This window comes from Lutra lutra, chromosome 6, assembly GCF_902655055.1.
Source record: "Lutra lutra chromosome 6, mLutLut1.2, whole genome shotgun sequence".
NCBI lineage: Eukaryota > Metazoa > Chordata > Mammalia > Carnivora > Mustelidae > Lutra > Lutra lutra.
The window spans coordinates 53,480,958-53,507,617 of NC_062283.1; the positions used below are offsets into that span (position 1 = coordinate 53,480,958).

The 26,660-nt window shown below is 49.8% G+C and overlaps 2 protein-coding genes across 2 annotated transcripts in view; one reads left to right on the top strand and one right to left on the bottom strand.

Annotated features, from left to right (window-relative positions):
* TRAM2 (translocation associated membrane protein 2) overlaps window positions 1–10,906 on the top strand; it is an 82,590-nt gene extending 71,684 nt beyond the window's left edge. The window contains exons 6-11 of the mRNA XM_047733023.1: window positions 946–1,030; window positions 1,571–1,641; window positions 4,193–4,297; window positions 4,568–4,711; window positions 5,604–5,767; window positions 6,719–10,906. Coding sequence (XP_047588979.1) covers window positions 946–1,030; window positions 1,571–1,641; window positions 4,193–4,297; window positions 4,568–4,711; window positions 5,604–5,767; window positions 6,719–6,792 — 643 coding nt within the window. The 3' untranslated portion in view covers window positions 6,793–10,906. The remainder of the gene's footprint in view (window positions 1–945; window positions 1,031–1,570; window positions 1,642–4,192; window positions 4,298–4,567; window positions 4,712–5,603; window positions 5,768–6,718) is intronic.
* A 5,098-nt stretch (window positions 10,907–16,004) lies between these two features.
* EFHC1 (EF-hand domain containing 1) overlaps window positions 16,005–26,660 on the bottom strand; it is a 61,242-nt gene continuing 50,586 nt past the window's right edge. The window contains exons 10-12 of the mRNA XM_047732476.1: window positions 21,193–21,336; window positions 18,408–18,618; window positions 16,005–16,216 (exon numbers count right to left, since the gene is read on the bottom strand). Coding sequence (XP_047588432.1) covers window positions 16,145–16,216; window positions 18,408–18,618; window positions 21,193–21,336 — 427 coding nt within the window. The 3' untranslated portion in view covers window positions 16,005–16,144. The remainder of the gene's footprint in view (window positions 16,217–18,407; window positions 18,619–21,192; window positions 21,337–26,660) is intronic.

Below are 26,660 nucleotides of genomic sequence, written 5' to 3' on the forward strand. Positions count from 1 at the left end.
AATAACTTGTCCCGCACTAGCCCCATCACAGAGGTGACGTCTTCACTCCGCCTGCTGTCCCGGAATGCCAGAGGCTGGTGGCTTAGAAATTATACAAAAGAGACATGTTGCTCACAGTTCCAGAGCCCGAAAAGCCCACGATCAGGGTGCCGGCAGATTTGGGGTCTGGGGAGGGTCTGCTTCTGGGTTCATAGTGGGCTGTCTTCTGCTTGTGTCCTCACATGGCAAAGCCCAGGAGCTATCTGGGTTCTCTTTAACAAAGGCCCAGATCCCATGAAAGAGGTCCCCGCCCTCATGACTCAGGTCACCTCCCCAAGGCCCCACCTCCAGATAGCATCACACAAAGAGTCGGATTTCAACCTGTGAATTCTGAGGGACACACACATTCAGTCCGCAGCAGGCGTCCACACTGTCAGAGCACGATCATGGAAGCAGGGCGTCTCCGTAAAGTTCTCTGGCCCCATACCTTCTCGATGATCTGCACCCCCTCATAGTGCACCTTCCTCCCACCCTTATGAGGCTGGTGCTCCTCACGAGGCAGCCCCCCTTCCTCTCCTGCTCTGTGCTGCTGAGACACCAGGAGGGTCTTCCTCCTGCAGGAAACCCTCTGTGCCTTTCCTGAGACCCTTCCAACAGAACAGGGGGCTTACAGCAGAGACGCCACCTTTGCCACTTACCTCAGCTCACCCTTCAGTATACCGGTGCCCCATCTTCACTGTCCGTGCTCAGCCTTCCCTTCTCCGAGCCAGGGGACCCTCCTCTGTTTTCTCTTCACCATGTTTGGTTTCCTCCGTGGGCTGCGTTCCTGGAGTGCTCTGGTCTGTGGAGCAGGGTCCCTGGGCTTGGGGCATGCCTCTGGCTCCTGGACCAGCTCCTCCCACAGTCCTGCCCTCCCACCTCCCTCTGTGCTTGGCCCTTCCGGGTGACGCGTTCCCTTGTCTCCAGCTTCCAGGTGAAGTTCTTCTACCTGTGTCAGCTGGCTTACTGGCTGCACGCACTTCCGGAGCTGTACTTCCAGAAGGTACGGAAGGTGAGTACTCCCCATCTGGGAAGCCCCATGTCCTCCACACCCCAGCTTCCCAGTGGGTAAGCTGCCGCACCTTCCTCTAGAAGCCCAGAGCTGGGGGGTAAGGGGGCAGGGCTGTGTTGGCGGGTTGAAGAGGATGCTGAGCCAGCGAAGTCTCCATCAGGCTCTCCCTGAGAGCAGGCCTCCAGCGGGTCTCCTGCCTCCCACCTAGACATGTGGCTTTGCGGGAGGTCTGCCTCTTGTCTTCTGGATGGTGGATCAGAGGTTTTTGCCTCTCTCGGTCTTTTTTTTTTTAATAGCCTCCCTCTGAATTACTTCCAAAAGCCCTGTTTCCCCTGTCCCTGTCTCTTCTTTCTCAACCCAGTCCCGCCTCATGGACTGGAATCTGGTGCCTAGCAGCGTGGGGCACGGGCCTCTGGCGTGATCTGGGATTGGCTGGAGCAGAGCACCCGGGGCCACCATCGTCCCTCTGCACCTCCCCTCCATTCCTGCATCTTCCGTTAGGGAAGGAGCATGCTTACTGCTGGTTTCTCTTGTTTGCAGGAGGAAATCCCCCGCCAGCTCCAGTACATTTGTCTGTACCTGGTCCACATAGCCGGAGCATACCTCTTAAAGTGAGTGAGACCCCAGGGCTGGTCACATTGCCATGCCCTTTTACTTCCGAGCAGCTCTCCACACAGACATTCAGTGAGGAGGCCTTTATTAGACACCTTCTGTTTGCCAGGCACCGTGCCAGACCTGGGAACACGAAGGGGGTGATCGCTTTATCTTGAGTGGTTCATGCTTAGCCCAGCGGGAGATACCGTTGTAGACACAGGTCAGGAAAGCTCAGTGTGACCAGCGTGGGGCTATGGTACATGGCCTCTGCCGTGGGAACCCAGAAAAATGACTGACTCCTCCCGACCCAGAGCAGCAGAGGCTTCAAGGGATGTTGGCACTTGAACCATGGCTTTGAAGTCGGAGGAGCTGCCATAGCGTTTGGCCTTGAGCGTCTCTTACAAAAAGAATCCTGTCAAGAGTAGGATGTGTCACTGCTAACTTGGAATTTTCTTGAGCTTTATCTGTGCAGCATAGGAGAACACCCTGTACTTTCTCTGGACTGACATTGTGAGGGTTCGCAATGGATAACTTTTTGCTAGGCTCCCCGGAGGCCCCTGCGCCCCTCATCTCCCAGGCCCTCTCGGCTGGCATCCTACGAGAGTGACTGCCCAGGGGGTGGTGGAGTCAGGAGGAAGGCAGCTCTTGGCTGTGGTCTCTTATCTCTGATGGCTGATACGGCATCAACCCCTGGCTGGGTCTTTGGGGAGCAAAGGCTGTACAGGGGGTGGGGAATCAGCTCTGCCCTTGTGTGGCAGAGACCTGGGTGAGAATGTGCGGGGAGGACCAGGTAGAGAGTGTCCTGCTGTGGGGTCCCTGTTGTACCATCGAGGTTCATCCCAAAGACGGAAGATGCTCTAGGGTCTGTATTTCTCACACCTGGCATGTCCCAGAGAAGGAGACGGACATGTATCTGACCCCATTCGGGCAGGGTTCTGTGATTCTTGTTTTGGAATCAGAATAGAACCGAGAGGGCAGGGAGCAGCAGATCCTCCAAAATAGGCCCATTCCATTCCCAGTGATGCTGGCACAGCCGCCTCTCTGCCCACGTGAGGACCATAATTTTCCTTCTCCATCCTTGTTCTGGTTCTCAGGAGTGTGGGGGAAAGGAGAGACCCTTGACACAGGATTGCCCCAGAAAGACACACCGTTGAAATGGCGACTGCTGCAGGGCCTTGTTTTGGTGAAGAGCTTGACTTTTAGAGGCCTTCACTCACTGAGCACATACCTGAGCTCCTCCCTTAGGCCAGGCTGCCTGAGAAGCTGCTGTCACATCTGGGTGAGGGCAGACCAAGGCCCTACTCTCCTGAGGTGTCCATTCTAACAGGTGGCGATATCAGCTCAGGGTATGATCTCAAGGTCATAAGATTGAGCCCCACACACTGGACTCTGTGCTCAGTGTGGAGCCTGTTTGGGATTCTCTCTTCCTCTGCCCCTACTCCATTCCTCTCGAAAAAGGAAGGAAGGAAAGAAAGAAGAAAGCAAACAGAGTTTCCTGAGCAAACAGAGTTGCTAAGTGTGATGAAAAGAATAATGAAGCTGGGCACTGAGAGAGAGCGACTTGTCTCCTGGCACCTTTGTTGTGGGGAGGGAAGGTGACTGAGGAGATGACTCAGGTTGAGGCAGGAATGACAAGACTTGGGCACATGAAGATCTGGGGGAGACAGCGGTGCAGGCAGAGAAACCACAGGCACAGAGGCCCTGAGATGGGAGTGGGCGGAAAGCCCGCTGTGGCTGGAGTGCAGAAAATGAGATTTGAGATGAGGTCATGGGCAAGATCATGTTGGACTCTCCAGGTCATGTGAAGACATGGGCTGGTTTTCACGTCATTCCCCAAGCATCCTCAGGAACCCATGACCTTCCCCATCCATCTGGCCCTGCCTTGGTCTCGTTGGGTGGAAGCGGCAGGATCCGTAGTTAGCACTGCTCTCCCATCATCTTGCCAGCTTTCCAAAGCCCGACATGTTCAGCACGATCTGCAGTTTCACTTTGCAGCCCCTCTGCATTTCTTTGAACTGCCGTTGACCCTCTGTAGCAAACTGCCTAAGAAGGTCCGTAGCGACCCTGTGCCTGGAATTGAGCAGAGGGGATGTCTGAGTGGGTGGTGCCAGTGTTTTCAGAGGTTGGTTCAACTCACACGTACTTTTGTGTTGAGTTTTGCTTCTCCGTGTACCTCTTAGCCGCGAAGACTTGGATGACAAGACACCAGACGGTGGGAATCCCATGTATTTCTACCCGCAAAGCTCGGCCCCTTGTTCTGAGCACCTTTTGTGTGCTTGGCCCAGGCCAGGCGAAGCATGCAAAGGGACAGGTGCTGTGAGAGCGGAAGCCAGGTTCACTGTGGGAGCGGGGAGGGGCGCTGGACCCAGACAGGCCGGCCGGATGGCTGGGGGATTCAGTCTTCTCTTAAAGGCACGGGTGCAGAACTGAGTCCTCTAGGCTGAGGGGGCCCCTTCCCCCGCTGGCCAGGGAGAGGAGGTGTGGCGCGCAGAGCCTGGGGTGCGGGGCCCTGGCCTCGGCTCTCCATGGCACCCCGGGTGGACTGCGACGCTTGTCCTTTCCTCCCAGCCTGAGCCGCCTGGGCCTCATCTTGCTGCTGCTGCAGTATTGCACCGAGTTCCTCTTCCACATGGCTCGACTCTTCTACTTCGCAGACGAGAACAACGAGAAGCTGTAGGTGGCGTGGGGGCGGCTGGCTGATTCGGAGGGGCTGTGGGCAGGGGCCGCCTGTGAGAGGCTCCTGCGCGGTGTGAACTGTCCCTTCCCTGCAGGTGGTGTCCGGAGGCTGGTGTTCGCAGCCTCTTGTTCTAGCTCTCTCCTCCTTCAGACACCCCACGGTTGCCCTTGCACGCTCTTCCCATGAGGGGTTGCTTCCGGAGAAGTGGGTGACAATTCCCTCATGGGCCCTAAAGGCTGACATCCCTTTTCTGCCTCCACGAGCAGGTTTAATGCCTGGGCTGCTGTATTTGGGGTCACCCGCCTCTTCATCCTCACACTCGCTGTGCTGGCCATTGGCTTTGGACTTGCTCGCATGGAAAACCAGGCCTTTGACCCAGAGAAAGGGAACTTCAACACCTTACTTTGCAGGTGAGTTGGGAAAAAGTCCAAGGAGGGAAATCAAGGCTCCCCAAGCCCTGCCCGGAGCCCCCTGAACTTGGCACAACTTTGGAAGGTTGGGGGCAACAGATCCCCGAGTCTCCCACACATTAATGTTTTGAAGGAGCTCTCTAGACAGCAGGCCTGAAAGGAGAACCCCAGCCTTCTGCTTCCGGCAAGACCGTCTTCACAGCCAGCCTGGCCTGCTGGGACTGCAGTCAGGATCCCCAAGCAGGACTCCCCTCACCCTTGTCCAGGGCTTTGTGGGGGCACAGGACTCGCATCGTGCCCCCACGCAGGGGCTGTTAAACTGACGAAGGGGTTGTTAAAACCCCTCGGCTGGTTGTTAAAACCGCACTTGGACTCTGTACGGTGGTGTGCTTGGCAGGTTGGCCAGTGGCCTTCCGTAGTGGCAGGAAGGCAGGGAGGAAGCCATTTTGCTTCCTCGTGACCATAGGGCCCGGGAGGGGGTATGATTTGTCCGGTGTTGCTCAGCTTTCAAGTGGCATGCGAGATGAGAAGCCAGTCTCCTAGAATTATTTTGCTATATCCTAATTCAGTTTATTTGAGTTCTTTCACTACATCTGTGGAGCTGAAAGGAGTCCCATTCTGGTCAGAAAAGGCCATGGGAGGCCATGTGACTAGGGAGCCGGACGAGTGTCTGTCACCTCCTCTTTCTCGGTCTCCCTCACCCCTGTCCCTCTGTCAGCACCCCTGCAGTATGCTAGAGGGGAAGCCAGCGTGGACACAGCACTCTCCCGGGGGCTGGCGCTGAGGGTGCCCCTGGGGGGCTGCGGGGCTCCTGACCTACCGTGTCTCCCTGTCTGCACCCCCACCCCCGCCGGGGCCCGCACCCCTGAGCCGGCCCTCACTCCCCCCACAGGCTGTGCGTGCTGCTGCTGGTGTGCGCCGCCCAGGCCTGGCTCATGTGGCGGTTCATCCACTCCCAGCTACGGCACTGGCGGGAGTACTGGAACGAGCAGAGCGCCAAGCGGAGAGGCCCAGCTGCCCCCAGACTGCCAGCCAGGCTCATCAAGAGGGAATCTGGTGAGTGCCAGCCCCCCCCCCCCCCAGGCTGGGAGCAGCGAAGTCTGTCTGGGATGCACAGGGAGGAGCCGGGGCCCTCAGGCTCTCCCCCAACCAGTCCTGCCACTCCTCCAGCCTCCCTGGGGCCCTGGCTCCTGGGCTCCTGGGCTCCTGCCGGGGCCTGACCGGCACGTGGCTGGGCAAGGGCCAGGGACGCGTTGTGGGTGAGGCTGGCCCTGACGAGGCAGGGAGCCCTCCTGGCCATGGTGGGGCGGGGCGGCAGCTGGGTGGGGAGCTCTGGCGGCAAGCGTGTCCTCGAAGTGGCTTCTGAACGCCAGCCAAGGTCTGCCGCGGGCTGCCAGTGCGGCCCTGTCCTCACCTGCCCTCTGGTTCCACATGGCACCATGTGCCTGCCTCCCAGGCTGCAGGCTCCTCTTCCATCTTCAGGAGTGACTCCGGGGACATGATGCTTGGTGAACAGCAGGGGTGGGATGCCCTCTTCTCTTGTGGCCCCAACCACATTCCAGTAACCGTTTGCCCCAGGTCCCAGGCCATGGCCAGCCCTGCCTTTTCTGTCCAGCCTGGGGGCCTGTCTGCACCAGGCTCTGTTCTCTGACTCACCTGCCTCTCTCCAGGTGTGGCCTGCTAGGCAGGGGCCCCCGTGTGTTTGGAGCAGACACGTGCACGGCTGGGTGTGCTGAGTCCAGCCGGGCTGGGAGGGGATGTGGGGCAGGAGGCTGCAGCTGCATGGACTCGGAGCAGGCACCGGGAGGGGTTTTCGACAACAATAAAAAGATGGCAGAGTTTTTTCTGCCAGAGGAGCATTGGGCTTCTGAGTAATGTCTGTCCCTGCAGCCTCTGCTGCCTCCTCCCCATTACCCCTCCCTGGGAGGGCATCCGCCCAGCCCGTGTGTGCTGCGCCAGTCCCACAGAAACACCATGTTTGTCTCTCTGTTTCCCTTCACGTCCTAGGTTACCATGAAAACGGAGTAGTGAAGGCAGAGAATGGCACCTCCCCACGGACTAAGAAACTCAAGTCTCCTTGAGGCCAAAGTGCTGGAACAGGGATCCTCTCATGGGGGCCCAGCAGGGAGGTGGGGAGTCCTGCCCCCACCACTGCCTTCCCCCTTCTGCTTTTGATGCTGCCTCCCCAGCAGCGGGAACCTGTCTCCAAATGGGGCTTTTCCTCTTTTGTATTTCTTGGCTTTCTCTTCTTACTCTTCCATAAACCATTCTCAATAAAACCAAAACTCTTCTTCTTTCTCTCCCTCAAGCCACCTCATGTCCTCACCTCTGTGCTGTGTTGGGTTTTCTAGAAGCCCAGGCTCTCACGGTTCTCTCTTGGCTTGCCTCCTCTTTCTCTTCCTTCATGGCTGCTTTGACTTTTCACCATATTGTGCAATTTTTCTGTGTCTGATTTTTACAACGAGAGGGAGCTCAAATTGCAGTTGCGGCCATCCGACACCCAGCATCAGTGTCCAGGACCTGTCAGAGTCAGAAGCCTGGTGCCCAGGAGTCTCCGCCCAGAGCCGCTAACAGGCCCGGGGTTGGGGGGGGCGTATTCGGACAAGGAGAGGAGAGACCAGCCTTCTTGGATCATCATCTCCAGGTGCTGATTAACTGAGATGTATGATTCCAGTTCTGCATGTACCATCTGGAGGCCCGGCTGCACCCCTGCTACTTGGAAATGCAAAGGCATTTGGCTGTGGACATGGCGACCTGGCCCAGAAAGGTGGTGGTAACTGTGTGGCCAGTCCTGGACACAGGCCAGCCGGCCCTTGCTCTGCCAGGGAGGTGCTGAAGGAGGACAAGTCTCCCCACGCGCTGGAGCAAGAACAAAGCGCTTCTGGAAGGGTAAAGGTGGCGGAGATGCTGGAGTGGTCACCCTTGGCCTGCCTTCGGCTGCAGCCCCAGCTGCTTTTTCAACTGTTCACCAGCATTCAAAACCCAGCCCAACCCAGTTACCAGAGCGGCCTGGCAAATGCCAGTCCCGAAGCCCAGAGCCAGGCGGCCAGGGGAAGGGCTGACCTCGCTGCCTGACTTCGTCTCTCCCACTGCAGGAACACCAAGCCCTGCATTGGCCCCTGGTGCCACGAGGAGGCTTGCCTAGCCGGTCACCCTCTGGCTCATCTGTGGAGTGTCTGTGGGCTGGTCACCGTCATCCTGTGATGTTTGAGCGCACCTGCAACATTTTAGACTGTATAAAAGTGGGACTGACTCTGAATGATCTGCAGGGTAGATGAGCAGACATCTGTGCCAATGGGAGGCACTTTTCTCCCTCCCTTCTTCCTTCCCTCTGCTCCACCTAAAGACAAGGCCTCCAAGTCCATATAGGGCCTGGGGAGGACTTCCAGAGGGGGTTAGGCTTAGTCCTGATTAAGAACTCTTGAATTCTGTGCTGAGGTGCAGGGAGGAGGTTTTGATGGGCATAGAAATGTGTCGTTTGAGGTGCCGATCCTCTTTCTGACCTCACAGTGGAAGCCTGACCTTGGGTTACTACCCTGAAGGGGCGGGGGGCTCTTCATCAGGGCAGCTCCCCTTCTCCATGGGAAGAAGTTACATTTAATTTTCCAGTGACTAGGGAATTTGTACCCAAACATGGCTGTAGAGCCTCCTCTCTCTGTCCAGACTAAGGCTGTAGAAATGGGAAGAATTGCCCTTGGCCTCTGATCACCCTTAGGAAGCGGGACAGCCTTTTTGGAGATCTGTATCTCTCCCATTCTTCTCTGACACTTCTCTGGACTGCAGAGCAGAACAGTGCTAGGAGGGTGGCTCGGTATCACCCCAGCAAACCTGAGCCAGGACCCCTCAGTCATTTGGCCAAATACCCCTGCCCCGGCTGCGGTTTTGTTCACAATCCCCACCTTTCCTGGTGAGGGAAGGGCGTCCACCCAGCAGCTCCAAAGCTGTCCCATGAGGCTCCCCGCCCATCCTGGTTCTCTCCTGGCCATGTCCCGGGCCACATGCTGCTCCCTGCAAGGGGCCGCTTCCTCAGGTGTGCCCTGGTGAAAATTCAGCAGCTTCGCTGTGTGCCGCCAGCTCAGAGTGGGGCAAGCAGCTCGAGGCCTGTCAGCCTCCCTTCTCGTGGCCGTAGGTCTGAGTGTTGCCGCAGGCTGCATGGCTCCTGAGTGCCCTGCAAGCTTCTGGCGCTGGGGTGGGTGTGATTCAGAGGTGGTACTGCTAGCCCAGGGGCGGGGGCCAACGTAGGCTCTGTTGCTTGAAGGATAGGGTGTGTGCAGGGATGAAGGTTAATAGAAGGATTGTTTTTTCTGCCGTGTCAACACCCAAAACCATGAGTAAGGCTAGCGTGTCCCCAGCCAGGCCTCAGGAACGATTGCGGGGTGGGGAGGAGAATAATTGTAGGGATCTCTGTCACCCCCCCCTGGCATCCCAGCCATGTTTATCTCCACGCGGAGCCCCGGCTTTGGCAGGCTGGCTCAAAGCAGGATGCCAGGGGCCAAAATAACCCCACTTCGTCCTGTGAGCTTGTTGTGCTGCCTTGTCCTGATGTGGCCACTTTGCTGTTGTCTTCAGTCTTAAATGCTCTCTCCAGTTCCCAAAGTGTCAAGCTGTCTGTGAGGGCCCTGCCTCCCAGCTCCAAGTGTGAGAGCCAGCTCAGCAGGAGCTGGGGACAGATGCTCATCTACCTCAGCAGCAGCCACTGCTCTCTAAATGTCCCTGACTGCCACTGGTGCAGGGCAGGGGAGGGAGGGCGAGCAGGTGGCCATGGTGGGGCAGAGTGGCTGCGGTGGCGGGGAGGACCCGGGGCTGCTGAGGTCCAGTGGTGGGAGAGTTATTTTTACCATCAGGCTCTGATAGCTGCACTATTAATAAGTTACATGTGTCCTTTTTAAAGGTAGGGGAAGGTTCAAGAGCAAAGGGGGAGCAGGGAGAACCAGAAGGGGAGCTGCTGCTCCCCTTTCTATTCCATTCCAACCGTGTGTGTGTGTCTGGGTTACCAGACCTACATTGTTGCCCAGAGCCTTTTGTGCTTCTGTCCCAAGGCAGCACTTACATTTCAGAAACCAAACTAGACTTCGTGCTCTGGCCCTTTGCAGCTGTGGCTCTTGACTGGATCCTCAGATCCTAGAAACCCCTGAAGCCTGGCTTCGGTGTTCTTCCAGCAAAGCCTGCGTCTGGGTTTTCCTTTAGGGACCTTCTTCCTCCACACCCTTTCACTTTCTTTCTGAATGGTGAGGGAGAGATAAAGGCAGAGCATATACCCCTCCCGAGATTCCACAAGAGAAAATTCTATTCCCTGGATGCCTTTTTAAATTTGCAGTGGCTTGCCAGGCCCCATGCAGCTTGGGAACTTCCTTCACAGGTTTCAGCCTTCCTGGTCTGTTTTTCCTCTCCTGCTGAGGACTGTGGAGACCCAAGTGAACAGACTTCGTTCCCGAATGTCGTTGCCGCTCTCTGTTCTCTGATGGAGGCAGGACAGCAGAGTGGTCTGTCTTTCCTCCTGCTGCCTCCCCTTCCCACGGCCCTGCTCCTCAGAAGGCACTCTGGGCACGACCTGGGAACTGGGTCACTGTCAGATCGTGTGAAACTTCAGTGGAACCCCTCTCCGGCCCCGGCTAACCCTCTCGCTTTACTCTGCTCCCCCCGGGGACAGTTTAATGGCTGCCCCTCATCCTCTGCGTCCCCTGCGGTCCCCTCTCTCTTGTTCTGGAGGTCTCAGAAAAGCATTGGGATGTCTGTGTTCCGTGCTGACCCTGTGCTCGGCGACCCCTGAGAGTGCTTGTCCCAAGCGGACACCCCTTCTCTTTGTATAAGAAGTGCCTTACTTGCCTTGTGGCCTTCCAGCCTCCGCACGTGCTGTGTGGCCAGGCCTCTGGGGCAGGCTGTCATGTGCAGTCGAGGACACTGGACCCTGGTACATTCCATGTGAAAAGGACACAGATTGTGAAAGTTTGGCTTCATTCGTCTCTGTTCCCCCCCCAGCCCCCCACCATGGTGTTGGGGTCTGTGGTATATTCTAGGTTTTGTTTCTGGTTTCTCCCTTGTGTCGGCTTTCTAGCCCACAGGGGTGGCTGCAGAAGCCTTGAGGACCCAGCCGCAGGCACCTGCGCCTTCTACCTGTGGAGGGAAGCCCAGGGACCTCCAGGGGCACAAGGCCCCCCACGGCAGACCCTGCCCTGCTAGTCCTACCCACCCCCCTCACCCCCAATTAAAAAGAGAAGTAGCCTGGCTATAACCTCTTCCAATCTATTCTGCCTCCCATTCATCCCACAGTTGATCTGATCAAGGTGTTTATTTTTACTTCCCAGTGGCAAGTGTGTGCTCACAGACCCCAGGCTGACAGGGGGTCTGGTTTGGCTGTTGCAGAGTTTCTTTGTGCTCCTAACTCAGTGTTAGCCATGTTAGCAGCCGCAGCTGCCTGCCTGCCCTCTCCTTGCTCCTCCGGGTTGTGCAATAACTCTCCCAGCCGGTGGTCTTTCCACAGGCCCTGCTGTCCCTAAGCGCCCTGCAGCTGGGAAGGGAAGGGACCCGCGGGAGGGTGGTCGTCCTCCCCTACAGAAGAAACGTGTGCACTCCTCTCCCTTTATTGCTGCCATCCTCTTCATCCTGGGTGGGTTTCCCTGGCATGCTCCTAGAGCATTGTAGCATCACCTTAGAAGTCCATAGATTTTTTTTTTAAAAAATCTGTTGAAAAGGAAAAAATAAAAACCATCCTCATCATGGGGCATTAAAGAAGTCAGCATCTGGGAATAAGATCTCTTGGGACACCGGAGATGTCCCTGTCACTGTCTAAGAGCTTTCCAGAGCTGCTTGTTCGTGTGCAGAGGAAGGAGGCGGTTCTGAGGAGCAGCCACGCATGGCCTGGCCACTGACAGGAGCCGGCGGGGACAGTAAGCTCCATGTGTCCTTGGGTGCGGCCTCGAGTGTTCGGTGAGGAGACCCTGCACCTCACTCTTCAGTTCTCTTGTTCAGTAAACACCTGAAGGGCGAGCTGTGGCTGCCGGTGCCGTGAGCAACTCCTAATGCAAATGTGGACAAGTGGTCTTCTGGTTTGTCTACTTTAGCCTGTTCATGTTACGGACCAAATTTCAACAAGGAACTCAAGGAAAATTTGTACCTGCCGTATTTATGCTTTCATGTAAAAGGTTTTTTTGGGGGGGGGCAGGCAGGGGGGGGGGGGGAGTCTTTTTACTTTCAAGTGAACTTTTTTCAAAAGCCTTTTCCACGGTTTCTGTCTGGTTTTAAAACAAATTACAGTTTTGTATGGATTTTTTTAATGTACATTTTGAAACAAATGATCAACAAATATTTTTGAAATAACTGAATAAAAGAATTATCAGTCTAATTGTCTCTGGTCACATTCCTTATATTTTTAATCTGGATGCTTATATTTTCATTTGAAAAATAATTTTATGTCCCATTTTAATCTCATTTACAAAATTTTTCGCTCTATTAGTCCTTCCTTGTATAGCTTTTTTAAGCTGTATTTGTTCCTTTTGGTCCTAGGAAGGAGGGAATTGGAATGGATGGAGAAAGTTCTCTTGAGTGTTGGGTCGTTCTAGGCATTTTTTTTTTTTTAAGATTTCTATTTGACAGACAGAGATATTCGTAGGCAGAGAGGCAGGCAGAGAGAGAGGTGGGGAAGCAGTCTCCCTGCTGAGCAGAGAGCCCGATGCGGGGCTCGATCCTAGGACCCTGGGATCATGACCTGAGCCGAAGGCAGAGGCTTTAACCCACTGAGCCACCCAGGTGCCAACATTCTAGGCATTTTTTGAGTCTGTAACCATAAAGTAGAAAAGTGGAAAGAAGTTTTCTTGACACGGGGTCTGCCGACAAGCTCCAGGAGGAAGCACTTCGAGCTTGCTGCGTGATGAAGTCATGGGCTGAGGTGGGCGTGTGAACTCTTGGTGCTGAAAGTATTCATCCCAACTGTGGGCCCTGGGGTCTGGGGTCTGTTCTGTGACCTGGTCTTGATGGCAGCAGTCTCTGTTTTCCAGAATGTTCTTCAGAGAGTGCAGGGGAGGAGCGCAGCTACAGGAGGCAGTTAGCCATGGACCCCCTTGGGGCATGAGGCTTGCATAGGAAGTGTTCACCTGAGGTGAAGCTGAGGGACCCATGGAGGGCAAGCTCTGCTGCAGACCTGGGTCCAGTCCAGAGGACACTAGTTAACCTTTCTGGGCTTGTTGGCTCATCTGTGTTCTACAGTTTTGGGGGTTGTGTGCTTGCTGATTGTTTTTGCAGGGAGTGGTGGTGGTGAGACTTAGGGACGGTCAGTGCTGAGTTCATGGTACAGATAAAGCACTGGGGTTTTTTTTTTGTTTTCTGTACTGAGCACGTGTACTGTGGCTCTTCAGTGCCAGCAGGATATTAAAGTCACTCACCAAAGTGGCCCTTGATTCCATGGAGACATTTAGAGAGGTCTTGTCCACCTGTTGGTCCCAAATGCCCTCCAAGCTTATAGGTATGGGTTTGATACACCCTGATGAGCTGGTATTTTCCAGGGTCCTGGGTGGTATAGACAGCAGTGGCTAACTCAGAGCCCATCTTCACCCACAGGGCAGATTTTCCTAGCCCCGAATCCATAAGCCATCCCAAGCCATCCTGTCGCCATCATTCAGTGAGAGTGGACAGCCGCAGCTCTCAGTGGCCTCTGTGGCAGACACGAGGAGTGAGGCGACTGGTCTCCCCTCCCGGGCGGCCGCTACACTGCTTGCTGCAGGCTAACGCTCTGCTCTTCTGTCACCTCAGCCAGGATCCCACTACGGGCAGGGGGCGACTAGCCTCCGTGACCTCAGGCGGCTGCGGTGCCATTTGGAATCCAGAATGATGCTTGTGTGGCTCTACCTTCAGCTGTCTTATCTAAGCTGAGCAGGGAGGTGGGGACCCCAGAAGTGACCTGCTGGCTCTGGTCTTCTGGGGAGTGGCTTCTGGACCCGGTGATGGAGCTTCCCCGCTCGGGTAAACGTGGGGAGGAAACGAGCCGGAGCTGAAGGCCTGTAGGTGAGCGGGGCGGGCTGTCCTCGGCCCAGCTCAAGGCCCCGGATGTTCACAGGTGCACACGTACAGGGGACCAAGAGAAGAACTGTCCCAACGAGGCGAGAAGGGTGAAGAGCACTGGGACCTCAAAAGGTAAGAGGACATTTTCCTAATGTCTCCCTTTAGCTAAGGACTGAAGTCAGCAAGTACCTCCGTCCGCTGCAGTTGGTGCAGATCCAGGAAAGACTGAGGATGCAAAGTTTTGCGAACTTCCCTCTCCCAGGGGTTGTGGAGAAGTCCCTGGAGTGCGGTAGGTCCACAAGCTAAGTGTGGGAGATGCCCCGAGTCCCCTGGAGCTCAGAGCAGGAGAGTTAGTACCACATTCTAACCTCCCGGGAGCCTCCAGCAAAGGGACCAGCTGTAACTGCACAGCCCAGAGAGCAGTCTAGTGGACACACTGGCAAGAGTGGAGGCCCTGGGAGGGGAAGCCCGAGGGGACCCCCCCCCCCCATGCAGAGGGCCCCTGGAGAGGAGGAGGAGGAACATGGAGGGAATGTGCTGTTAGAACCAGGCATGCTGGAGATGGGGAGATGGAGACATCTGAGAGTGCACAGTGACCTTTCTTGGGGTGGAGGTCCTACGATCACACAAAAACTGCCCTGGGGGCGGGGGGGGGGGGGAGAGCCAGTCTTTCAGTGCACAGGACACACAGAAGGCCCTGACCCAGATGGGGACTTCACAAGCCACAGAAATAAAACTTTGCCCTTTCCCTCTGGTGTCTACTCCCTCCCCTTCCCGGACACAGCAGTGTGGCTGAATGGGGGCAAAGACAGCAAAACCAGAAGGAAGGGGAAACCCACTGTACGTGTCGTAGGGCTCAATCTCAATCTCTCGCTCGCTCAAGGTCTCTCTCTCACATACACATACACACACACACACACACACACACACACGCACACACACGCGCACACACACAGGCTTCTAGGCTTGGGCAGGCAGGATAGAGCTTAGTAGTTTTACTTTAGACTGAAATGGATTTCTGAATATTTAGAAATTAGGCTTTCAATAGTAAAGTGACTGGGGGTAACAAATTTAAAAACGGGTTCTTCTGGAGATAAGGGCCTGGAGCAGGAAAGTAGGAGTCAACATGTATGGTCTTATAGCCCTTTGAATAAGCTAGTTGGATGTGGCTTGGCTCATCAGTGGAGGAAGAAGGAGCAGTTCTGAGAGGGCAGGTGTCCTGGATCCTGTAGGGACAGCTCCCCCTCCTCTACATCCCTGGCCGAGGGAGGGGGCAGAATCTGGGCTGGCAGCTGGAAAGAGGTGGGGGTAGCTTCAGCTGGGGAGCAGCCCCAGTTCTAAAAGCTGAGGCAGAGCTCATCAGAGGACCAGTACCTCTGTCAAAGGTACTCTCAAAGCCAGGCTCTCGAAAAGCAGCATTTTTCTATATATTTTAACCATAATTCACATCAAGGAATACATTTTCCATTATGGCCCAATAAATACACACTCAGTTGAAACAAAAAGTTTCGTGAACCAGTATATAACCTATTTGTACCATACTCTGATATTTTCTTTTCTATTCCATTTTTTAAAATGTAGCTCTACTAATGGGCCTAGAGCCACAGTTTGAAAAACATGGATTTCCCCGATACTGGGGAGAGCAGGCATGTGGTGGGGGACAGCGGCTCACAGCAGCATTAGACTGTGTGCTTAGTTCCGGCACCCCAGATGCTGCTGCTCCCTGCAAAATCTAGCTTTCCTTCTGCTCGTGGTCATTTCACACCTGTGGTAGTCAGGGTTCTCCAGACAAACAACCAATGGAACGTGTATGTAGAGAAAGAAGTTTCTTACAAAGACTGGGCTTTCATGATTACGGAGGCTGACAAGTCCCAAGATTTGCAGCCAGCAGGCTGGAGCCCTGTGAGAGCGGCTGGTGTAGCTCTGGTCTGAAGGCCAGGCCAGCAGGCACCAGACCCAGGACGAGCCAGTGTTTAGTTTGAGTCTGAAGACAGGGACGAGTTGATGGTACAGTTCAAAGGAAGGCAGGAGGCATTCTTGCTTGGGGAGTGGTCAGGCTTTTCCATTCAGGCCTTAAAGAGACTGGATGTGGCCCACCCCCAGGTCAATCTGCCTTTCTCTGCCTACGAATTCAAATGTTACTCTCACCCAGAAAGGGACACACCCAAAAAATGTCTAACCAAACACCTGGGCACCCCATGGCCCCGACAATTTGACACAAAATTAACCATCACAATACCCTTCCTCCCTAAATAAAGCACCAATCTTAGCTCTTAAAAGATCCAATTTAATTTAGACTTAAGCATTCTTAGATTTCAATCTAAGAACCAAAAAATATAATTTTAAGAGCCCTATGAACGCCTCTATGAAAAGCACAAGGTGTTTCAAAATGTAGGTCCAACCTCAAAACGTCGTGCTGTGTTCTCCGTCCCAGCCGGGTCAGTTTGAGAAAGCACGGACAAAGTGGTAGTAGTTGATCTTGTCTTCTCCGTGTGAGCACAGCCTGAGCAACTGCAGGAGAGAGCGGAGAGCAGGTGAGCAGAGCAGCATCCCCAGCCTTTGTAAACCAAGGCAGAGTTTGTACCGTGGATTCTAAAATGCTCCTGTGAACCCAGCAGGTAGGGCAGACACAATCCTCATCTTCAACTTAATGAAACTGAAACTCAGGCGGGGCCGATAGCCTGTCAGAGATTTCAGGACTCACATTTATAAGAACATTGTCATTTCCAGAGCACTTTTAATTATTTTTGTATTCAAATACGAGCTTTGTCCACCCAGTCTGCCCAGAGTAAAGCTCTTAAAATAGCAAACTGCTGTTACCACAGGCTAGTAGAAGAATCTAGTTCCGTCACTTCTCATTGACCTTAGCTCAAAGGCCAAGAAGCCTTACGTCACTGCACAAACCATGTCTAAGAAGTTCCACTGTGGGGGGAATAGCCTGATCTGCTGTGGTTACCTTGCCATGTGCAAATCCTTGCCACCCATACCTTCCCCACCCCCGCGCCTGCTGACCACAATTCCGCTCTCCTAAGTCAAGTTCACAGATAGTACAAATGACTTAAAATCAAAAGCTGGGCATGCTGTCATTCTGGAGATTTGGGAAGCAAAATGGGCATTTGCCCAAGTGAACACGTTCTCTTCTATCTGCCCTCTTCCCCTCCCTGCGTGTGTTCCAATATCTGAAAAATCCTCTTCTCCAGCCTAGCCCCTCCAGTGCCACATGACGACCTCCCTCCCCTAAAGGAGTCTTCACTTCTGAACATCCCTTTTTGCTCAAAAATCTTTAAGAAGGTCTACAGCAGGGTTTTTATCAGGGAGAAGTCTCAATGATAAGTCACAGTCACGCAATCATGGGAGAAATTTTGTTCTGAGTTCCAAGGAAGGCTTGGCTAAAGGGATTTCTAATGAAACAAAGGCACAGAACCCCCCTCTTCAACTCACTCATGAACATTCTAGGAGGAGAACGTCCATGTCCTTCCTCCATGTGCAGCCAGCCCTGGGCTAACCTCGACTGACAGACACCACTGCCCTCTCCCGTGCCAGCTGTACTGCTGACCTAACAGAAGCACTGCTGGGGGGTGGGAATCACCTGCCCCCCCCCTCCTTCAGCCAGACATGGCTCACCCACCACGCTGTACCACGTAGCCCATATCCACTTAAAAAGAGGCCCTACAGCGGCCATGAAGAAAGAAGCCCAGTGTGAGAATCCAGGGAAAACACCATAATCAGGCCAAATAGATCTGATTCAAACGTCTTAAATTTTCCTGTTAAAACAAAATACAGGGGCACCTGGGTGGCTCAGTAGGTTAAGCCGCTGCCTTCGGCTCAGGTCATGATCTCAGAGTCCTGGGATCGAGCCCCGCATCGGGCTCTCTGCTCAGCAGGGAGCCTGCTTCCTCCTCTCTCTCTGCCTGCCTCTCTGCCTGCTTGTGATCTCTCTGTCAAATAAATAAATAAAATCTTTGAAAACAAAATACACGGGGCACCTGGGTGGCTCAGTGGGTTAAAGCCTCTGCCTTCAGCTCAGGTCATGATCTCAGGGTCCTGGGATCGAGCCCCACATCGGGCTCTCTGCTCAGCGGGGAACCTGCTTCCTCCTCTCTCTCTGCCTGCCTCTCTGCCAACTTGTGATCTCTGTCTGTCAAATAAATAAAATCTTTAAAAAAAAAAAAAATACACGGGGCACCTGGGTGGCTCAGTGGGTTAAAGCCTCTGCCTTCAGCTCAGGTCATGATCCCAGGGTCCTGTGATCAAGCCCCACATCAGGCTCTCTGCTCAGCAGAGAGCCTTCCCCCGCTCTCTCTCTGCCTGCCTCTCTGCCTACTTGTGATCTCTGTGAAATAAATAAATAAAATCTTTTATTTAAAAAAAACCAACGGGACGCCTGGGTGGCTCAGTTGGTTAAGCAGCTGCCTTCGGCTCAGGTCATGATCCCAGCGTCCTGGGATCGAGTCCCACATCGGGCTCCTTGCTCGTCCGGGAACCTGCTTCTCCCTCTGCCTCTGCCTGCCATTCTGTCTGCCTGTGCTTGCTCTCTCTCCCTCTCCCTCTCTCTCTCTCTGACAAATAAATAAATAAAATCTTTAAAAAAAAAAAAACCAACAACAACAAAAAAACAAAATACACACGCAGTGGCCTCTGGGAGAGAACCGATGGGTGTTCACAGCCTCTACAATCAACCAGCAGGGCAACTCCTACTGACCTCCTTAATCAAGGAATCATCAACTGGCAGGTTGAGAGAGTCACAGATTTTAAAGAACATCTCCTTGTCAACATATCCTGAAGCTTCCTTGTCATAAATTTGAAATGCTTCACGAATGTTGTCTTCGCATGGATGATCTTTCAGTTGCTTGTGGATTGTGTCTATTAATGCCTCCAGTTCTTGCACACCGGGATCCTCTGGAGTTTGCTTGCTGCAGAGAAAGAAAGGAAATACCCGGGCTTCTTGTTTACTCTTGGCCAGTCTTAGCTCATTGACCCCAGTTCTCCTTTGGTGAAGCTGGGGAAGCTTCTAATGACAAGCGGTCTGACATGGAGCTGACCAGTAACTGGACACCTGCCTGCAGGGGATGCCTGGTGACTGGGGAGCCTGGTCAGGGGGTTTCTGAGCAGAAGCTCAGCCTCCCCGGCTGCCGCCTGTCACACTGCTGCACCACCAACAGCCAGACCTACCGCCAGCACCTCCCCACATTTGGTGTTTGCCTGAGTTACCTGCTGCTACTGAACACTATGCACTTTGTCTGTGTGACATGGTCTAAAGTACAGGAGTTTTCCAGAACTCACACAATCAGGAATCTCCTACTTTTAGCATGCTGTCTCCAGTTCACTCTGAATTTTATGGAAAATGGTGGACTGAGAAGGTTGGGCTTAGCATTTACTGAAATGGAGAGAGAGGAGAGTAACCCACAGGATTAGAAAGAGGGAGGTCTGTCCCTTCAAAACACAACCAGGATAAGCAGAAGCCCAGTATTTTTTTCCTCTGAACACGAAAGTACTGTTAGAAGAAACAGAATTTTAGAAGCTGGAAAAGATTCACATTTCATCTTTATAAATCTGTTTTGGGGCCTCATTTTATCCCAATAAACTCAGAAAGCACTCCTCTCTTATTCAATGATTAAAATATAGACTCGAAAACCTTAGAGACTTATCCCAGATGTCCTGGCAGAGGCAACACTAGAAAGGACATCTCACTCAGATTCTGACACGTCCTTTCAAGTACACCCAGCCACCCCTCACTGAACCCTCTCCCTCCACACCATCACAATACTGGTCCCCTGTGGCTCTCCTGTTCCTATTTCCTCCTACATATAATATTTGAAAGGTTCACTCTTCCAAATGGCCTCTGTTAACTTAATTCCCTTTTGACCCACTGGCAACCCTTGCTGGGGGAAGGTATAAAGTGCTAGAATCTTTCAGGAACAATTTGGAAAACATGAAGCAAAAGTCCAGCAAAGAATTTCAAGTAATTTATCCTAAGGAAATAATCATGAGTTGTATACAAAGATGCAATTTGAGACAGCTAAAGGTGTAAAAAAAACCCATCCCCAAAGGAGGAATTGGTTAAACAATATCCAAAAACAATGAAGCAATGTAATAATAATGTCCCACAGACAGTGTTGCAGGAAGAGTAGACAGATCTGTTAGAAAATCAAGGTGTAAAAGTGGGAACAGAATGCTACATTTTGTATAAAAGTTGGGAGGGGAATAAAAACACTTAAATCTGCTTATATTGTGCAAAGAAACTCTGGGAAGAGATTTTAAAACCAAAGAAACAGGTAGTTACTTGTGGGGAATGGAGGGTATCAAGCGTGTGTGTGTGTGTATGTATGTGTGTGCGTGCATGTGTGTGTTCATGTGAATGTAATACACACTCAAAAATTATCAGGGCTCCAAAAAACATTTCATATCAGAAATGTTCATGATATACTATCAAGTGCAAAAATGCTAGTTAAATATTACAGGATTATTCCATTTTATATGCATATTAAAGCAATATTGGAGGTAATCATCTCTAGGTTATGGGCTTTTAAGAAATACTTCTATTTTCTAAATTTTTACTCCTTGAAAGTTATTTATTCTGGGCATGTGTTATGTTTATAGTGAGACAAATTACAGTATAAGTTCTAATAAAAACCTCTAGTATCTAAATGCTGTCTGGCATTATTCACTATTGAAGCAGAATATGTGCATCTGTTGGGCACACCTCCGATCATATGTATGGAATTATGTGTGACTGCCAGGGAGTTACTTTAGTGGCAGAGAACAGTCAAACCTCAGTCTTGTGTATCAGGAGCTAGAGCCATGGAGCATATATATTTAACATGTGATCATGCAGTCATTTTGGGAAACAGAAGATAACTCCCTTCCCTGAAGGGGCCAGATGGCCATACTGCTTCATACAATAGGGAAAATGCCCATGGCGTCTGCTGCCTTTGAGTACAATGGAGTAAATTCAAACAGAGCTTGCAACAGGTGGTACTGTTTAAGACGAGCTGGTGAAAGTTACAGCCCCTACACAGAAGTAGTGCAAACCAGGACCCATTCTCCAGGAAAGCTGCAAGACCCACATGTTAACAAAGGAACACAGGGGCCCAGTGATTGTCCTTAACAGGGACTGCCTGAGAGAGATGGCTGGCTTCATAACCCTCGAGGTGCAGACTCTGTGCCAAGCCTTCCAATGCCCTTCTTCTACTTTCCATAAAAGCAAACATGAGTTTTATAGGGTGATTGTACTCCCACAGGTAAGAAAGATATGGTTTTCATTCCACTCTTAGAATATTTTCCTAGGAGCAACCTGGCAAAACCCTCTACTTAGCAAGAACTAAATGGAATTCACATATTTTCTTCAACAGCAAAGAGACTTCAATCTTGTTCTTTCTTATAGTTGGGGGAGGAGGGGGGTTTAGCAGGCAACTCTTTGATGTGCTAGAACTTTGACGTGTGGCCATTTCAACCACAAAGATTCAGCGTCAACCCCTTGGCCTGACCTTAGCTCTTGATCCATGATCCAAGGTCTCCCCTTGGTCCCAGTGAAGGTAGACCCACTCCCGGGACAGGCAGTTTCTTGCTCACAAAGCTTTGGGTAGTCAGGAGGCTGAGTAACACCGTTCTCGATTTCTTGCTGCTTTTTACTGTTGAGAGAGAAGAAATTATAGTAAAGAGTATGAGCTCTAGAGTCAAGCTGGTTCGAAAGCTTTTAACGCTGAAAGGCTACATGAACTTGAGTAGATTAGCTAATTGTCTATAGTTTAGTTTCATCTGTCATATGGAAGCTTTGAAAGGAAGTCACCTCATGAGGATTATTGTGAGAATTACAGGAACTATTACATATAAAGCACTTAGTACCTAACATAGACACATGGAAATGTCAGCTTTAAACAAAGTTCTTCTGACAGTCCTAGTAGAAGTATTCTCTCATCTAACAACTCTTTATTGAACATGTATGGCCCAGTTCTAGAAGGAACCTGCCTCTAAGAAGGATCCCTGATCTCCAGAAGGTAATTAAGACATGGACTTTAAAATTACTCACAGAAGGGAGAAAATGACCGTTACCATGTAGAGAAGGTACAAAGCCTGAGAGGATCAGGAAGGGCTGAACTAGGAGGTGGCATTTGACCTAGGCCTTGAAGGATGTGAGGGCTTGAGATTGGCAGAATGAAATAAAGGAACTGAAGACTGGGAACAGCCTGAAAAAAGGCATGAAAAAGAATGCTGGAGATTAGTATAATAAACCTGTTTGGGGTGCAGAGGTTGTGGAAAAGTAAACTGGAACTCTCAAGTTAGATGGTCATTTGGAGACCCACTATGGAGCTTCTTAGATACCAGACTAAGAACTTCAGAGTTTTGTTTTTAAGTGATGGAAATCTCTTAATAGTAGTACTACGATGAAGAAATTTTAAAAAAGGTCAAAAGGGAAATTAAAAAAAAATCTTGAAACAAATGAAAATGTAAATACGACATACTAAAATATGGGAGGCAGCAAAAGCAGTTCTAAGAGGGAAGTTTATTACAGTAAAGGTCTACATTAAGAAAAAAAGGATCTTGGGGTGCTTGGGTGGCTCAGTTAAGCATCCACCTCTTGATTTCGGCTCAGGGTTGTGAGATCAAGACCTGCATTTGGGCTCTATGCTGTGTGTGGGTGTGAAGCATGCTTCAGATTCTCTTTTTCCCCTCTCCCTCTGCTCTCACCTCCGGGTCATGCAAAACAACAACAAAAAACAAACACACTAACTTTATACCTCAAGGAACTAGAAAAAGAAAAAACTAAGCACAAAGTTAGCAGAAGGAAGGAAATGATAAAAATCAGAGCAGAAAAATGATAGAAAAAAATCCATGAGACTAAAAGCTGCTTTTATGAAAAGAAAAGCAAAATTGATGAGCTTTTATCTGCACTGAGAAAAAAAAGGACAAAATCAGAAATGAAAGATGTTACAACTGATATCATAGAAATACAAAGAATCATAAGAGATCATTATAAATAATTATACATCAACAAATTGGATTACCTAGAAGAAATGAGTAAATTCCTAGAAACAAAACCTACTAAGAATGAATCACTGAGCTAGAAAATCTGAGCAGACCAATAACTACTAAGGAGGTTGAGTTGGTAATAAAAAAAATCTCCCAACAAAGAAAAGCTCAGGACCAGATCGTTTCACTGATGAATGCTACCTAGCATTTAAAGAAAAATTCGTAACAATCCTTCTCAAACTCTTCCAAAAAAAACTGAAGAGAAAGGAACACTCACAAGCTCATCTTACGAGGCCAGGTTTACCCTGATACCAAAGCCAGACAAGGACACTACAAGAAAAGTATACACCAATATCTTTAGTGAATACAGATGCAAAAATCTTCAACAAAACACTGGCAAACCAAATTCAACAGCACAAAAAGGATCATATACCATGATCAAATTATATTTATCCTTTGTATGCAGTAATGGTCCAACATACACAAAAATCAATAAATGTGATATACCACATTAACAGAATGAAAGATAAAAATCATATCATCTCAATAAAGAAAAAGCATCTGACAAAATTCAAGATTCTTTCAGGACAAAAACTCACCAAATTAGGTATAGAAGAAATGTACCTCAACATTACAAAGGCCACATATGACAAACCCACTGCTAACATCATACCCAACAGTGAATAAGAAAAGAATGCCCAGGCTTGCTGTTTGCATTCAACTAGACCTAGCCAGAGCAATTAGGCAAGAAAAAAGGAACAAAAGGCATCCAAATACAAAAAGAGGAAGTAAAATGGTCTCTGTTCACAGATGATGTGTACTATGTACAGAAACTTAAGAACTCCACCAAAAAAATGTTAGAACTAATCAACAAATTCATTTAAGTTGCAGGATACAAAGATCAGTTGTGTTTCTATACATTAACAATGAGCTATCTAAAAGAAAAAAATAAAAATTCCACTTATAATAGCATCAAAAACAATAAAATACTTAGGGATAATTTAAGAACATGAAAGACAGGTATACTGAAAACTAAGACACTGAAAGAAATTAAAGGCACAAACAAATGAAAAGATACCTTGTGTTCTTTCACTGGAAGAATTAATAACTGTTTAAATGTCCACACTCTCCAAAGTGATCTACAAATTCAATGCAATCCCTATCAAAGTTTCAATGGCATGTTTCACAGAAATAGAAAAAACAATCCTAAAATTTGGGGTGCCTGGGTGGCTCAGTGGGTTAAAGCCTCTGCCTTTGGCTCAGGTCATGATCCCAGGGTCCTAGGATCGAGCCCCGCATTGGGCTCTCTGCTCAGCGGGGAACCTGCTTCCTCCTCTCTCTCTGCCTGCCTCTCAGCCTTCTTGTGATCTCTGTCAAATAAATAAATAAAATCTTAAAAAAAAAAAAAAGAAAAAGAAAAAACAATCCTAAAATTTGCATGGAACAAAAAAAAATCCCAAATAGCCAAAGTAGTCTCGAGAAAGAACAAAGCTGGAGGCATCACACTTCCTGATTTCAAACTATCATTACAAAGCTACTGTAATCAGGGATGCCTGGGTGGCTCAGTCGGTTAGGCGGCTGCCTTCAGCTCAGGTCATGATCCCAGCATCTGGGATCAAGTACCTCATCGGGCTCCTTGCTCCGGGGGGGGGGGGGGGGAGCCTGCTTCTCCCCCTGCATCTGCCTGCCACTCTGCCTGCCTGTGCTCTATCTCTCTGACAAATAAATAAATAAATAAAATCTTAAAAAAAAAAAAAAAAGCTACTGTAGTCGAAACTACCTGGGACTGGAATAAAAAGAGACACATAAGCCGATAGAACAGAATAGAGCCCAGAAATAAGCTCATGCATGTATGCTCAACTGTCTTTGACAAGGGTGCCAAGAACACAATGGGGCAGGACAGTCTCTTCAGTAAGTGGCTGGGAAAACTGGGTATCCCTACGAAAGAATGAAATGGGATCCCTATTTTATAGAACTCACAAAAATTAACTCAAAGTGATTGAAGACTTAAACACAAAACCTGGGATTTGGACTCCGTAGAAGTAAAAGAAAAAAGCTCCTTGACATTAGTCTTGGCAATGATATTGGACACCAAAAGACACAGTCAACAAAAGCAAGACAAACAAGTGGAACTACATCAAACCAAAAAAGTTTCTGCACAGCAAAAGAAAAAAATCAACAAAATGAAAAGGCAACCTATGAAATGGGAGAAAATATTTACAAACTGTCTTAGTCCGTTCAGGCTAGTCTAACAAAATACCAGAGACTGGGTAGCTTATAAACAACAGAAATTTATTTTTCTCAGTTATGGAGGGTAAAAGTCCAGGATCAGGGCACCCCAGATTCCACGTGGTGGCTGGTGAAGGCTCTTGTTTGTTCATAGCCAGTGTCTACTATCTGTGTCCTTACATGATGGAAAGGGGCTAGCAAGTTCTCTGGGTTTTTGTGTTTTTTGTTTTTTTTTAAGATTTTATTTATTTATTCGACAGACAGATCACAAGTAGGCAGAGAGGCAGGCAGAGAGAGAGGAGGAAGCAGGCTCCCTGCTGAGCAGAGAGCCTGAGGGGGGCTCGATCCCAGGGATCATGATCTGAGCCAAACGCAGAGGTCTTAACCCACTGAGCCACCCAGTGCCCCATTTTTTTTTTTTAATAAAAACACTAACCCCATTCATAGGGTTCTCATGACCTAATCACTTTCCAAAGGTCCTTCCTCTTAACATCACATGGCCTCTTAATATGGATCAGGGTATCAACATATAAATTTTGGGGGGAGGACACAAACATTCAAACTATAGCACAAACCATATATCTGATAAGGGGTTAATACATAAAACATAGAAGGAATTCATATAACTCAATAACAACAACAACAAAAAATCCAATTAAAACATGGGCAAATGACCTGGGTAGACATTTTTCCGAAAAGGATATGCAAATGCCAATGAGAACATGAAAAGATGTTCAAGGTCACTAATCTTGAGGGAAATGCAAATCAAAACCAAAATGAGATATCATACCTGTTAGAATTGTCATCATCAAAAAGACAAGAGCCAATAACCTAGGGAGGTTGTGGAGGAAAGGGAACTCTTGTACCCTCCCACTGTAGGTAGGAATTTAAAATAGTATAGCCATTATGGAAAACAGTCATGGAATATCCTCAAAAAATTAAAAATAGAACTATAATAGTATCTAACAATCCCACTTCTGGATATATTTCTGAGGGAAATGAAATCAACCTCAAAGAGACATGTGCACTACACTCCCATATTCACTGCAGCATTATTCACAATGGCCAAGAAATGAAAACAACCTAAATGTCCATAGATGGAAAAAAAACATAGATTGAAAATGTGATACATATATAAAAAACATGGCACAATGGAATGTTACTCAGCCAAAAAAAAAAAAAAGAAGGAAATCCTGCCATTTGTGATAACATGGATGAAACTTAAGGATATTGTGCTTTGTGAAATAACCCAGAGAAAGACAAATACTGTATAATCTCATTTTATGTGTGGAATCTAAAAAATGTTGAAGTCCAAAGGCTGAGGGAAGGGAGTGATGTTGGTCAAGAGTACAAACAATCAGTAACAAGGTGAATAAGATCTGGAGGTCTAATGTACAGCACTGTGGCTACAGTTAGTAATATTGTACTGTATACCTGATATTTGCAAAGAGATCTTAAGCATTCCCACTACACACACACGCACACACACACACATATAAATGGTAGCCATGTGAGGTGATGGATGTGTTAATTAACTTGATTGATATACACTGTGAATAACTGCCACAAACCACCATGTTGTACATATTAACTGTATACATTTAGACCTCAATAAAATGGAGGGGGAAATAGTCGTATGATGAACTTGGAGTCAAGTTCCAGGATGACTGATCAGATCACTGTACATGAAGTGGATTAAGGGAAAAAGTGGGCATGGGAAGATACGTCAGGAGGTATTGTGGACGCCAAGGTAAGC